The sequence below is a fragment of the Lampetra fluviatilis genome, chromosome 26 (assembly GCF_964198595.1).
Source record: "Lampetra fluviatilis chromosome 26, kcLamFluv1.1, whole genome shotgun sequence".
Classification (NCBI taxonomy): domain Eukaryota; kingdom Metazoa; phylum Chordata; class Hyperoartia; order Petromyzontiformes; family Petromyzontidae; genus Lampetra; species Lampetra fluviatilis.
This window is the reverse complement of record NC_136300.1, coordinates 11654595-11669610: the sequence shown is the minus strand read 5'-3', so window position 1 is coordinate 11669610 and position 15016 is coordinate 11654595. Positions and strand designations below refer to the sequence as shown.

General features: G+C 54.8%; 1 protein-coding gene across 2 annotated transcripts; it reads right to left on the bottom strand.

Annotated features, from left to right (window-relative positions):
• Positions 1-4346: 4346 nt before the first annotated feature.
• On the bottom strand, positions 4347-14878 carry LOC144942100 (17-beta-hydroxysteroid dehydrogenase type 2-like). 2 transcript variants are annotated; one of them, XM_078868785.1, is made up of 5 exons: positions 13724-14878; positions 9417-9665; positions 8140-8340; positions 6909-7057; positions 4347-5309 (listed from the first exon to the last, which is right to left on the bottom strand). In XM_078868785.1, exons 1-5 carry the CDS (start codon positions 14046-14048, stop codon positions 5007-5009), a joined length of 1227 nt encoding a protein of 408 aa, XP_078724911.1. In that variant the 5' UTR covers positions 14049-14878; the 3' UTR covers positions 4347-5006. The 2 variants fall into 2 exon arrangements, with proteins under 2 accessions (XP_078724911.1, XP_078724912.1); XM_078868786.1 differs by having other exon boundaries at positions 6935-7057.
• Between the last annotated feature and the right edge of the window lie 138 nt (positions 14879-15016).

The window sequence follows — 15016 nt, the reverse complement described above, 5'->3', positions numbered from 1 at the left end:
GCAGTGGTTAGCGCCACGCGCGACGACCCTCGGCAATGACCGAGTTTGATTTCGGGTCACGGCTAATATCGGTGGCGAGCCATATTTGAACGGGCCGTGCCTCTCATCCGCTTCGCCAGAGCTGCACTGACCAGCGTGATGAAGTATGGTCGAGCGGCCACCATAGCCGACATGGCGAGGCCTTCATCCAGCAGTGGATTAACGTATGGCTGTATTTTATCATTCTTTTGTTCATCCTAAAACCTTTTCAGGGATTAGATTCATGTTCCACGATTCGCGGCCACCACCTCCCCCTCTTTTAGAAACATGCGTTTATATTAGGTAGATTATGTTTTGTTGCAATACATTTCCACATGCTAAGCCACTTTGTTGGGCGATCATTTGTGGCCAGGTCGCTTCTGAAACATAAGCTAAGAGCTCAGTGGGCTTTACCTGGGGGAATTCGATGAGCTATAAAGCTCTGGTTCACAGGTGTCCAGTAGGGCCGCGGGGTCAGAACGTGACAACAAGCAATACAAAAAGACGATCACAGTGCAAAGTATAGGGTAGGTAAACAAATAAAAAATATAGAAATAAAACAACTTTTTCTATTACCATGTAAGGCCCACTCGGCTATTAGCTTCTTTTCCAGAAGCGACCTGGCCACAAATGATAAACGAACGAAGCGGATATTCACGTGGACATATTATGCACGTGGACATTTATAGGAGCCTAATAATAATCTGAAGACACGTTTCGAAATGAGAGACCGGACGCCTCCTTTGGCCCGGAGCTCTGTCATTGTCCACCTTTCCCTCCGTCGCTCCCTCGCTCGCTCGCCACGTCCACCTCAGTCGACACCGGTGCCAATTTCTCTCGCTGGGAGGGAGGCGGTGTGAGAGCCGAGGGCGATGGAATCCGCAGAGGCGGCTCGCAGCAATTGGAATCTTTTCCAGTTCAAATCCTCGTTTGGGGTCGATAAAATAACTATCACTACGTGGGAAAAGTCAGCAGTGGTTGTCCCCTGTGTGCCAACCGATTCGCGCGGTTGGCTACGTACGGTGCGAAAGAAGTTCAACATACAACTCAGGTCCCCGATTTTAGGAACGTTGTATTTCCATCGCTGGTTCGGCAGGGCCTGCAAGCGGGGAAATGGACATCAATGCGTCAATGTTCGATTTAGCGGTAGGGAAATGACTCGCGACTCGTGTAAAGGTCAGTGTCTGTGTGTAACGCACGGGCGTTACATTTCTCGATATGAGAGAGGGAGGGCGGTGGGAGAACTTGTTGGAGGGGGGCGAGGAGGGGGGGGGGGGTGACAGTGACGGGAGGATGGGGGGGGGGGCATACTGATTAATGCACAGACACAAGAATGTGGCGGCGCGCTAGCCCCGCGCAGCTAATGCATGCACCGCCGCGCGGTGCCGCAATTTGTATGCGGCTTAGCGCAAAATATCGGCCTAATTAAAATGTAAATGAATTACCGCACCCCCCCAGCAGCCCCCCCTCCGCAAAAAAAAATCCTTGCTTGGGTTGTATTTTGTAATTAGCGAATTATCTGCGCCAATGTGACGAGATTACGCGGGGAATGCGCAGTGTGGGCTTTTTTCTTTCTCTCCGGCTCCTCCGGTGTGTTTCCCTCCACATTCAGCGTCGGCAGAGGAGTCGGCAGAGCAGTCGGCAGCTCTTGTAAATTTCCACGCGACGACGAGAAGCCGCCCACATCTTGTTGAGCCGCTGTCCGTTCGCGGTGGCCAGGTCGCTGTGTCGCTCTGCGGGCCTTTAGCCCGGGTCAAATTAACAACGACCCAAGTGTCAATGGTTGAGCGGCTCCTCCGGCAGACGAGAGGCGCGATGGAGGAGGCCAGTTCCGCCACTCCACTCGGGGATGGGAGCCACGTGGGACGAGCTCCCCGGGGGGGGGCGAGGTGGGGGGTCGCCCGCAACGAACTCACGCGGGCGGGGTGCTCAGCGTTAGCGGTGGGAGGGTGGGGGGAGTGTGGGGGGAGTAGGAGGGGAGAGATGCGAAAGAGGAGTTAGAGAGGGGAAGGGAGGGAAGTAGATTGGAGGCTGTTGGGGGGTAGAGGGGGGTGGAGTTAGCGGGGAGGGTTGGGGGGGAGGAGAGGGAGTAGGGGTAGGTGGGAGAGTTTGGCCGCAGAGAGGTGGGGGGAGAGTTGGGTGGGGGAAATAGAGGAGGGAGATGGGGGGGGGAGGGAGTGAGGAGGGTAGAGGGGAGCAATGGTTGGGGGGGGGGGTAGAGAGGTTGGGCAGGGAGTGGGGGAGAGGGGGGGCACGAGACGCACATTCCGGGGGTAGGTTGCGCGTCCCCTCATCCTCCGCCGTGATCTACCCGCTGCTGGATGATGGATGAAGGCCTCAACCATCGATCGGGGTCCCACGAAAAAAACAATCCATCGTTGTCGCTTCACCTCCATCGCGTGCATTTCCCCTCCCTCGTCTGCCCCCGTAGTTTCCTGTTGGGGCAAGTGCTGTTAGCGAGCGCCTATGAAGGCCAGCACGGTACGCGTGGCGGTGGGTGGCCAACACCACGCCCGACCGCCTTTGTCTCCCCAGAGGGGATGTTTGCACCCCACACCAGGTACTCATTTGAGGACCGGTCCAGATAATCGTCACCGGCGTTGGCCGTGAGCGGGAATCGAAACGGGTCGCCGGGTTCGTAGGACAGCGCGGTAACCATTGCGCCACCGCTCACTTATACGGCTATATAATGACACCCACTCTCCATTCGGCTCCTCTCCCACCTCCTCTCTCCCCATCTCGTCTCTCCCCACCTCCTCTCTCCCCACCTGGTCTCCCACCTCGTCTCTCCCCACCTGGTCTCCCACCCACGCTCCCTTCGGTCCCCCATCCGGTCGAAGAATACAGGAGAGGGAACTGAGATGGCGCAGATTTTAAATTTAACAGATTATGGCGGTGATATTGCTACTTCTGCGTCACCAGTGGTGCACAAACAACAACAAACCCAACACAATCGTCAATTACAACCCTGTGTGTGCGTGGCCCTAAAATTAAGCATCAATAATAGACGACGTTTTAGGCAATGGCCCTTCTCCGAAGTGCATGGGGGGGGGGGTTTAAAAGGAGCCGCCCCGACGCGAGCCGCGTGCCGCGTGCACGGCGTCACGGCCAATGCGCACGTCCACCACGCTGGTTTCCGAGTCATTCACAACGGAATCGTGATTTTTTTTGCTCCTATTATTGTTGCTGGATCATGCCGAGATGTTCGGCGGCGGTAATCGGTGTCCGGGACGGACGCGTGCTGGGAGGGACGCAAGGCCTCAATGCGGACGGTCAAGTGGCGCCACCACCGCCAGTTCACATTCCCGACGGCGGTCGAGCGAAGGTCCACGACTCGGGGGTCAGCAACCTGCGGCTCCGGAGCGCGCGTGCGGCTCTTTAAAGGACTGCTTCGTGACCATTGTTTATGAAGGACCCACCACTGCGGCTCTTGAAATATTGGCTCTTCTCGTGAGCTTGGTTTGCCGACCCGTTGTCCATGATCAACGTATGAAGCGGTAACAACCTCGCAAATGTTGTTCCCGTGGCACCACGGGAGGCGGGGAATTAAGGTGAGGGTGTGTGATGCATGCGGAAAGAGAAGGCGATGGGAAAGGGCAGAGAGAAGAAGAGACAGATGGGGAATGAGAGAAGGATGAGAAAGGAGCGGAGAAACGGGAGCACGGGGGTCAGGAGAGGGAGGATGAAGAGGCTGCATCAGGGCCTCGACGCGGCTGCACGGAGCGGCGTCTGTTCTCACAGGAGGCGTCGTCATGACAAGGGGATTCAGGGTGGGGGTGGCCCAACAGAAGTCACGTGGTGTACGGGAGGCTTGAGCCGAGTTAGAAAGAGAGATTTACAGACCGTCTCCTGCTGGATGAGGGCCTCGCCACGCTGCATCAGTCGTGGAGGGTTACTTGACCACATTTCACCGCGCTGGTGAGTGCGAGTTAATAAAGAGGTACTGTATATATAAGAATATTTAAATAGTTAATGCACCTGAGTGTTGACAATGACCAGTAACTGCAAGTGAAACTCATGCATCACCGCACGTGTATCCAGTGCACCACCACACGTGTATCTGGTTCATCACCGCACGTGTCCAACTCCGAGGGAGGAGACCTTGCCTTCCTGATGCAATGGTGCCCTCTTCTGGTCATCTTCGTCCATTACTGGAAGTCCACCGCAGCCTCGCTCAACGTCTCCCCTCCACTCATCCACACGAACGCGAAATGTGGTCGTCATCATGATCATCTCTATTAGTGGCCCCCCGAGTCACAGTGGAAATTCCACATTGCTATGGCACATTATCACTCTCACAAAGGACGACCATTGATTATTTCCGACAAAGTGTGCATTTTATTCACGACTCGAAGGACGATCAACCGACTCTTAACTGGCAGCGCTGCCAGCGCTGCCATACACAGCACGGTCACGTTTGCAACTTGTGCCTTGCGCACGACGACATCGGCACACAAGTTTGCGTCTATGGCTCTTGCATCATGCCACGTTCCCACCACCACTGGACAGCAAGCCAAGCCTGGCTTGCTGTGGAGTGTAGTGGGCACGGCCCCCGGATTCCTGGACCACGGGCCTCGCTTGCACCGGGTCCACGCGGCACCCGTTCCGAAGGGAAGCTTTCACCCGAGCCGTCCTCAGAGACGAAGCTGCGATGCCACCAGGGCCAACGCGGCGGCAGAAGCGACGTGAACGGTCGACGGCATCTCTCGCTTAAGGCCAACTTCACGAATCGCACCGTGACAAAAGGATAGTGCAGGCCGGGGGGGGACAAAAAAAACACCCACGAGTTTCATACGACGACACACGGGGAGGACTGATCCACTGGACACAATGGCACTCTTTGCCGTCCATACGTCGCGTTCTGCACGCACCGTCGCTGCGCGTGTGTGCGGCCTTGCAGCCGCGGCGTCCTGCATGAAGAGCGCCGTCGCCGCCACGAAGCGATGCGCTCGGCTCGACGACGCGCGAGCGTTCCTTTCCGGGCAGGCTCAGTGACGGGTCGGTGGCGGCTGTGCAGCGCAGGCACAGTAAGAGTTCGTGAACCTCCGATGGGCCCCAAGCACGTCACGCCGCCAGGCCGGACGCCCGGCGGGCGAGAGCCCACGCGTGGCCGAGGAGGCCTTCCCCGCTGGGCAGCGGGTACCTCTGAGCGGGTCGCTTGGACAGCAGGGCCGCCACCGTCTCGGCCACGCCCGCTGGTGGGCCCTCTTCGGTGGCCTCCGCCGAGGCCTCCTGAGGCGGCCTTGCCCGGCCGCATGGACGGAGAGGGTCCCACTCGCTGCCGGAGGAATCTGCCGATGCCAGAGTGGCCGAGAGTCAGACCGCTGTGCATTCGTCAGAGACTGTAGCGCGAGTACCGCGTAATGGACACGAGATGATCGCTAACTCACCCACCGATCCTCCCACCCACCCAGCGATTTGGTGTATTACGATTCATGGTTATGATTCGATTATTTGTCCCGTTTTTAAAAAATAATTTCAAGGTAACTCTGCTTAAACTTGGTAACGGGGTCGGGGGTCGTTTATTTCTATAGTTTAGTTCGGGCCATTGGAATGAATCTAACAGGCGTGCCACGGCGGTGAGATGCTAACTACCTCGCCTGGTATGCAGGAGGTCGTGGGTTCGATCCTGACCATGACACCTGTATATTTGGAGTTTGCATGTTCTCTCCATGGTCATGTGGATTTTTCTCCCGAATTTTTCCCTCCACATTTAGAATCAACGTGCATTGAGAGTATTTGGCTGATATCTATTTCCACATGAGAAGCCACTTCGTTGGGACAGCATTTCTGGGCAGGACGCTTCTGAAAAAAGAGCTATACACCTCAGTGGGCCTTACCTGGTAAAATGATAAAAATTGTTTAGTTTGTAGTTTGAGTTTAGCATCACTTGCACAATCACGATCGGAGTAATAACGCAGAGGCGGCTTCTTGCGAGCAGGACGCACGTACGCTACAAGCATTGCGAGCGCACGACTCGAGTTCAATCGACGCGTCATTGCAGGACCACTTAGGGAATGCTTGCTGAGTGCGACATTAACCCAAATTGCATCCGCGCTAATGGGCTATTACACTTCACTCAAATGTCCTTTATTATCGTTGCAGGTGAAAGCCCAATGGGATGCGTTATCTCCTGGGCAGGCCCGGACTTGGCTGACCCAAGCCATGTCGTAGTGGGGGGGGCGTTATTAATGTTTATACTTAACATGGCTGCCAGCGATATTGAACTGTGCGATGTAATCTGTGGGACTCTTGCGTCGGGCGAACGGCTCACTTTGCAAAACGTTCACCGCGGGAAGTCTTTAATATCCACTCCTCCTCCGCCCATCATCACGTGTGCCCTCCCTCTGCCCTGAAACACGTCCACCCCCTCCGCTCCATCCCCAACAAGAGACAATTTTTCTGCAAAACGACCTCAACGCACGTGTCCAGGCACTCTCGCGCAGCATCCCGCGGGAGCGAGTCGCGTGTTAAACATCGGTCTAATCTCGTACCGTAACGCGTATGTAGGTATGTATGTTGAACTTATTTAGCACCACATGTAGCCAAGCGTGCTAATTGGAGGTGTGGGGGAAGGACAACAAACTAAAGACGTATTTTTAAAAAAGAAATTAGTTTTAAATCTAGATTTAAATGTGCACAGCTCCAGTGGCTTCCTAATATCGTTCCAGACGGCCGCAGAAGCGCACCCGCAAGGGCGCGATGCAGTGACCGTCTTTGTCCAATGGCTAGCCAAAAGCCGCTGCGGGTGAGGATGTTCGCGTGATGGTTTATGCTCCTTGACGGGAACATAAGCGAGATGCGTGGCCCCCTTTCTCAATCCACTGCTGGATGAGGGCGGCTTACGTCTCGCGGGAAGGCCGCGAGCGGTGCCGCGTGCCCCCACCCACCTGGCACCTCGACCCCGCACACCCACCTGGCACCTCGACCCCGCACACGTGCGTGCCCTCGGAGCCCAGCCGTCCCCGCAGCGCCACGCAGAACGCAGCCAGCGCCGCCGCTGCCACCGCCTGCGGGCCGCCCGCTGGCGCCTCGACCGCTTAAGAGTGACAGCGGGGTGAGGGGCGGGGGGGACACAGTAGAGAAAAGCAAGCCGGTTAGAACGTTCAGGATAAATCGTGGGGAACATTTTTCTTCCCGAGGGCCCAATAGGACTTTTGAATCGCCTTGGCAGGCAACCACAAGGTAGACGGCACAAAACAACAGATGAATGCTAGAAAAAAAATTGTTGGCAAGTTAGTGAAAATTTTAAATATAACCCAAAAATAAAATGTGACCGAAACTATGGACGATATAGTAAACCAGGAGGAATAACAAAACGATGTGAACTTTCTCTCTCTTCACGGCTAGCAGATCTGGAAATTGGCATCTAGTTCCCCAACATATTGCCGTACGCAAGACATAGATTCCCCTCTAGTACCCGATTAGCGCGGCGATGATGCTCGTAGTGGGCGCCACGGTGGTGAGATGTTAACTATCTCGCCTGGTATGCAGGAGGTCGTGGGTTTGATCCCGACCCTGACGCCTGCTGTATATTTAAAGTTTGCGTGTTCTCCCTGTGGTCGTGTGGATTTTTTTCCTGGTCATCAGGCTTTTCCCTCCAAATAAAAGATCAACATCATGCGTTTAGAGTATTTGACTGCTCTACATTTCCACATGATAAGCCACTTCGTTGAGCTGTCATTTGTGGTCAAGTTGCTTCTGAAAAAAAGCTACATAGCTCAGTGGGCCTTACGTGGTAAGATACAAAATAATTGTTCAGTTTTATTTGTATATATTTTTAAGTGATTTGTTACCTTTCCTATAAATTGCACTCCTATTTTGTTTTCGTATTGTTTGTTGTTGTAACCTTCTGACCCGCCCCTACTGGACAGATGTGTAAAAGAGCTTCATAGCTCATCAGATTCCTCCAGTCTCGTTAAATATTCAGATTCTTCCTTGTTGTCATCTACATCTCTTTCTGGCAACGTTCAACTCCCAACCTCCAAGTTGCTGCGCCGATAGTTCAACCATCACGTTACAATCAGCTCTCCGCAGGCACGTGCCCTAGAGAGAATCGGAATAAAAATAGTTTCTTTTATTTTAGACCGTTACTGCGACCCCCCGACCCCCGACCCGTACCAGCGCCAGGCCCCACAAACACCACCCTCCCGCAGGCCCGTCGCACGAGTGGCAAAAAGACCCCCGCCAGCTCCATGGGGGCCAGAAGGCCGCGCTCCAGGCCACGCCGGTAGGCCCCGACGTCGGGCACCTCCGAGAGCATCCCCACGCCGCACGGGGCACGGCCGTCGGCGGCCGCCACGACCACAAGCCCCCACAGACCTGCACGGGACACGCGGTCACAGTCACGCCGAGCGCGAGCGAACACGGAGTTGGGCAATGCCTGCACGTGTGGGGGGTCGTGCACGTTGTATTGAGGGGCTGCGTGTTGTCGTGGTGTGGTCTGGCACTGGTTGTGCTGTTGTTTTGCTGCCTTGTCCAAGCTTGGGAATTGGCGTAATTTAAGCGTACAGTGAAACCTTGGATTGCGAGTAACTTGGTCTGCGATTGTTTTGCAAGATGAGCAAATTTCTTTTATAAATATTAATTTGATAAACGAGCGAGGTCTTGCAATATGAGTAGTACGTACAGTATACGCTTTGTCTCCCGAGCGTCACGTGATCACAACTGATATACGAGTGCTTTGATATACGAGTGCTTTGGATTACAAACACGTTTCCGGAACGAAGTATGCTCGCAATCCAAGCTCTTACTGTATATACTGTTATCTATTTTACATATTTATTTTTAGTGATTTGCTTACCTTTCCTATACTTTGCACTCCTATCATTGTTGTTGTAACTTCCAAACCGCCCCTACTGGAACATCTGTGAAAAAAAGCTTACTAGCTCATCAGATTTCGACCGGGTAAATAAAGATTCTCATTCCATGAGACGATGGTGCGACCCTATAAGAGCTCACTCGCACCACTGCGTGGTGGCCTCCAATGGAGATTGAGCTCCAGAAAAATCCATCGAGGAGGCACTTGGCCTACTCTTCCATACTGGACAGGAATCTTGGAAGAGATGCGAGGCACCCACACTTTACCCCGCCGTAAATGACCTGCCGATCGACTGTGGCGTGTGCCCAGTTATCCAGCTGGGATTGAAGCAACGTGCCCAATGTTTCAGCTGCCATGCCAGGAGCCCAGTGTGCTGACCATTCTACCCCCTGAAAGAACATCAGCATGAGCAGCCCCACGCGGTGCCGAGGGAACGCGCGTTGAGTCGCGGTGGAACTCAGGGCGTCTCGGGTCTGGCCGTGGGGGTGGGCGATCGGTGCGGGCGACCGAGACGCAAAAAGGGAGTCTAAGAGGGCGGCGAAAAAGCACAAGTGACGGGAGAAAACGGGACCCTCACCGTCGGCCCCCACGAGCGAGCGGACCTCCTTCTCCGCGGCGGTGACACTTCGAGGGTCGCCGGGTTTCAGGCCCAGCACGTGGACCGGGCCGGGCCGACCGCTCGCCGGGTCGCCCGAGGGGTCGGGGGCCAAGTCGCCGGCGATACGGCCGGCCTCCGCGTGCGACGAGGCCCTCACCCCGACGAAGACACGGCAGCCGAGCTCGGCGAGACGCCTGGCCAGCACGTGACTCGCGGCCGACTCGCAGCCTGGTGGCACGCACAAAGACAAAGATCAGCCGTATAGCCTAAACAGACTGTTGGGGCAAGTGCGGTCAGCAAGCACCTATGAAGGCCGGCACGGTACACGAGGGAGTGGGTGACCAGCACCATGCCGGCTGCTTTCGTCTCCTCAGTGGCGATGTTTTTAGAGACCAAACCAGATACTCATTAGAGGCTGAGTCGACCTAGGGGAGGCCCAGGACTGGTTCATATAATTGTCATTGGTGTTGGCCGTGCGCAGGAATTGAACTCGTAAAGCAGCGCGTTAACCACGATACTACCGCTCCCCACAGTGGCATGCATATGCATGCACGCACACACACACATCCAGGGAGGCGTGGTTATTGGGCTATGAAAAAACCCGACCGTACGTGGGCATGCCCACGCTCAACCGGGTGCTGCTCACGGATCATCACCCTCGATGATGCGGGGCAGGTCTATCAGACAGGAGGTCTGGCAAGGGGGCGATGGATCATGGTGATACCTGGGAGGAACTTCCGAAACGGTGGCCCCGTTGATAGCTTCGTGACTACTGCTCCAATTGCAGGCGAGCAGGAGTAGGGATAACGATGTCAACAGTTAAAATCACCACCAGGACTCGACAAATGTGTGGTGGAGTGGTTGAGGTCGGTGTTGTGGAACAGTGCTGAGGTCCGCAACAAACACATCCTTCTCCTCGATGTTGTCGAGCTAAGACGGCAGCTGAAGGGATACGAGACGCACGGAAATTAAACCATTTAAACAATTTTATATTTTACCAGGTAAGGTCTACTGAGCTATGTAGCGATTTCGTAGAAGCGACCTGGCCACAAATGATAGCTCAACCAAGTGGCTTGTCATGTGGAAATGTACAGCAGCCAAATACTCTCGGCGCATCTTTCTACATGTGGAGGGAAAAACCGGAGGACCCAGAGAAAACCCCACAAGACCACGGGGAGAATACGCACATTCCAAATATACAGGCATCAGGGTCAGAATTGAACCCACGAGCGCTTGCATACCAGGCGAGGTAGTTAACATCTCACCTCGGCACCGTCCTCAAGTGGGAGATCAAAAATTCCCACGAAAAACCGCAATCGGATCGATTCCAAACCGAATACTGCCCTTCCCCCCCTTTACTCCACAAGTGGGAGATCAAAGCTTTCAGTAAACATGCAAGCACTGGGCCAACGCTGGGCCACCTGCAGGTCAACTTTTGCAAGTTTACTGTGATAGTCCTCAATGCGACTGCAGAGATGGAGACCAAACAGAGTGAATGCGTCGCCAGCTCTCGCCCACAGCAACACTTCACGGGAAACGGCGAGCGGATCAACGAGACCGCCACACGAAGGCTCACGACACCGCGACATTCTTGTTTAGCCTTTCAGAATCAGAATATTTGTTTTAGACTGGAGGAATCCGATAAGCTAGGAAGCTCGTTTTCACAGATGTTCAGTATGAGCGGGTTGACAATCTCCAAATAAGAGCGAGATGGAAGGCGGCCGGTTAAGGAAATAGGAAACATGGTCTCATTCTGCAAGATCATCCTGCTGGGTTGAAAGAATAAGTTTGATTTCTAATTCGTGCGGGTGAAGCAAAGCATCAGTAACACAAATATGAACAACAAAGTATGAATAATAATTCATATAACTGGTGAATTGGCTCTCATGAAAGCCACAGTCTGGAAGATAACGATGACTGTGATGATGATAACGACAATAATAATGGGCATTTTGACGATGTTCATTGTGATGTTGATGATCAGTGGCGTAAATATCGAGTGTGCAGGTGGTGCAACTCCACCAGGGCCGACGGGCACGGGCACTGGGCTCCAAAGAGGGAGGAAGACAAACAGGGGGTACCCATTGTGCTCCTTGCACGGGGCCAATGCCAACCACACTCCACTCCTGACAACGACGACGATGATTATGACGGTGCTGGGCATGATGATGATGATGTTTGCGATAGTGAAGTGTGCCTGCTGAGCAATGGTGGGACCTAAAGAAGAGAAGGGCAGACAAACGTCTGCTGCCCGAGAGAGCGAGAGATGGAGAGCGACACAGAGAGAGGTGAGACAGAGAGTAAGTGAGGCGGGGTGGCGACGACAACAACGACGGGAGGCAAGACGGAGATAACGGGAACCTGGGAGCGAGAGATAAGGCGCGGTTTGGATTTATAAAGCGTCTGAATGTGCCCCCGCGTCTCAAGACGGTGTAAAACTGGGGGGGGGGATGGGGCATCGAGAGGGCGAGTGAGGAAGAGGGGGGGTGTTTGTTATTTTCGGAAGTGAGGGGCGGGAGGGGAGAGCCAGGCTGCAGGCACACAAGATGGAGATTAAAGTCGGGTAAATGTGACACTGAAGGCATTTCACAAGTTTGTATTTCAAAGAGAAAGCATTCCACTTATTAGAATTAATAACAATGTATATCTTGTTCCTCTCAAGATATGTATTTATTAAAAAGACAAATGATCAAAGTTTTAATCGGAGTCCTGGCTTTAAATAAGATACCCACTCCTGGATGAAAATTACCCCCACTTCCCTCCCCCTGCCCCCCCATCAGAACCAGAATCTTTATTTGTCCAGGAATCCGATGAGCTATGAAGCTCTTCTTCACAGATGTCCCACGCGGTGCGAGTCGCGGAGTTGTCTTTTGACCGTACAGTAAAACATTGGATTGCGAGCATAATTCGTTCCGGAAACGTGTTTGTAATCCAAAGCACTCGTATATCAAAGCACTCGTACTGTATATCAGTTGTGATCACGTGGCGCTCGGCAGACAAAGCGTATACGTACTACTCGTATTGCAAGACCTCGCTCGTTTATCAAATTACTATTTATTTAAAAAAATTGCTCGTCTTGCAAAACACTCGCAGACCAAGTTACTCGCAATCCAAGGTTTTACTGTACTTCCACAGGGCTGGTCAATGTGCGTCCAGTCAAAGGTTATCTCCATCAATTCTGAGGCCGGCATCGACTCGCTTGATGCGATCCGTGCCACAACACTTTTCCACAACAGGGCGTGGGCCAACATAAAAAATACATTTTTTACGAGGGCTAACCAACATCAATCCGCACGCTTCTAGTCACTTGTTTGTTGTGTTTCCACCGCACCTCTCATGAGCACGGTCGGCTCCGTACGGCGACAGACGCGGCTGAGCGCGGGGGAAAAACATAAACGTGGTGTTGTTGTCATTCCGTCGCCTTCTAGTACCCGATTAGCGCGGCTATAGATGCCGGCAGTGACAGATCGAGTTCATTAGCGGTGCCCTCGCAAAGGGCGGGTGGCCGGGTTCGTAGCACAGTGCGCGAACCATTATACCACCGCTCCCCGCAGCAATGTCATTGGCAGATCACAAAGCGATGCTTTCTAAGGTCTCCCCTATAATATTCTGATAACACTGACTATGACTTAAATATTTTCCTTAAAGTCTCGGGCCGTTTTGGGCGCACGTGCCAGCGGGTTAACCACAACAACCAATACCAAATACCCGCCACTCGCCACGAAGTGACTGACGGTGACGTCGCCACGGCGCTTGTGCCAGGCTAGGTGCACTTCGAGGCCTCTTGAAGTGTCGAAAGCTCGCCGACAGGTCACGGGGCAGACCCGGGTGCCATGGGTTGACTGACTGAGATTACTGGCAGATGCACCAGCTCTGCCCCCTACTGTGCCAACTCGCTGTATTTTATCGCCCAGCGCTCCGCTCGTTATTTTAAGCTCTTCTGCCCTCCGTTGTCACTGCTGCAGCAGCAGCGTCCTTCACGAACCTCCACAGAGGCCGACCTCGACACCGCTGGTACCGGTCTTCGGCAAGTCCACTCAGCCCCCACATCCTCCCGTACCACATCAGTCTACAATCTCTACCCCAGCCCCCCCAGCCCCCCCAGCCCCCCTCTATGCGGCCAAACAGAAGCTGCTTGGGCATCATTCCCTGGCTGGGCATGCGGGCTACGTGACCCAGCCAACGCAGCAGCCTCAGCCTCCCCGAGAAGAAGCTGACCGCTGACGAGCAACGTGGCCCAACAAGAGCCACGGCCACGAGAGGCCTGTTGACAACGAGCCTCGTACCGACGATGAGCACTGCCCTCCCGGCGGCGGGCAGCGAGGCGGTGAAGGGCAGCGTGGCGTAGGAGAGGAGGCAGGCGAGCGCGAAGGCGAGGAGGCCCGGCGCCCCGGGCGCGAAGGCTGCGCACAGCGGCTCGCCCATGAAGAGCAGCAGGAGGCTGCAGGCGGCGCGCACCCCGGGCCGCAGGCGGGCCCGCAGCAGGCGGTGGCCCACGGCCACGCAGAAGACGGCCGACACGGCCCCGTAGAGGAGGGCCAAGCGGGCCCAGCCGCCCGCGGCCCCGTGGGCCACCAAAGCCGGCGTAGCTTCAGCCTCCTCCTCCTCCATTGGGGTGTCCCTGCTAGAGGCCGGGTCCGCGTCTACAATGCCCTCTCCCTCCCAATTCCTTCCCACGACCGTGCCCTGCCAGGAGCAGCTACCAAGAATCCTCTTCCCACTTGCTCTGCTTGCAGGCCGACCTTATTACTTGACCAGATAATAGGGCGCGTCTTGCTTCGTTAATGCCCTTCTGGCGTGCGCTGTCCTGGAAGCCGAGCTTACATCCGATTGCCCGTCTGGCTTTCTACGTTAGAGGCGGACAGGTCAAGTGTGCCCTGATAAGGACAGAAACTGCTCCCGATTGCCCTATCCGACCTTCCCTGATGGGGGCAACTCCGAGGCTGCCCCTATACATGCTGCTCTTCACTGCCCTTCTGCCCAGCCATGCCCCCGAATGCTCCGACTCCCCCTGCGAGAGACGTATGCCTCCTCCTCCCAGAGGGCCACCCCCTAACCTGACAGAACCGCCCCTTTAAATGCCCTTCTGTCAAAACCTTGCCCTCGAATGCCCATCTAGTCTGCCGTGCCGGAGACCGTCCTTGGCCCCTGACTGCCTCCCACCGTCCTTCAGTCTCCCCCTGATTGCCCTTCCGTCCATCCCATGCCCCATGAATGCCCCTTTATGCCCTGCGAATGCCCTCATGGGCGCCCGGGTCGGCCACAGCTGTTTTGTGTTTATGGGGTTGCGAGATTGGGGAGATTTAATTTCCTAGTTCGCACGCGCAACGGGCGGCGTGAGTCGGATAACGGAGCCGGCGCTGAAGCGGGCTACGAATTCTAAACGCGCGTCGGCGTGCCCACGTGACGTCAGGGCAGTGCTGCCCGCAGAGAAGTGACGGCGGACATCTTGGGAAGGGAAGCACAGCAGCCAATAGCCACTGGCCTTAAAAGGGAACGCAACTATAGTTCATAGGCGACGTTTCGGGCAATTGCCCATCTTCATGGCACATTATTGATGAAGGTCCATTGTAAAACAC

Bases quoted from the DNA above. Each gene is read 5' to 3' on its own strand.
- LOC144942100 (XM_078868785.1), bottom strand. From the start codon at position 14,048: ATGGAGGAGGAGGAGGCTGAAGCTACGCCGGCTTTGGTGGCCCACGGG. The intron at 7,058-8,139 runs GTACGGGTCGGG...GTCACTCTTAAG, and splicing joins GTTTGTGGGGCCTGGCGCTG to CGGTCGAGGCGCCAGCGGGC. The intron at 5,310-6,908 runs GTGGGTGGGGGC...TGGCATCGGCAG, and splicing joins GTGCGGGGTCGAGGTGCCAG to ATTCCTCCGGCAGCGAGTGG.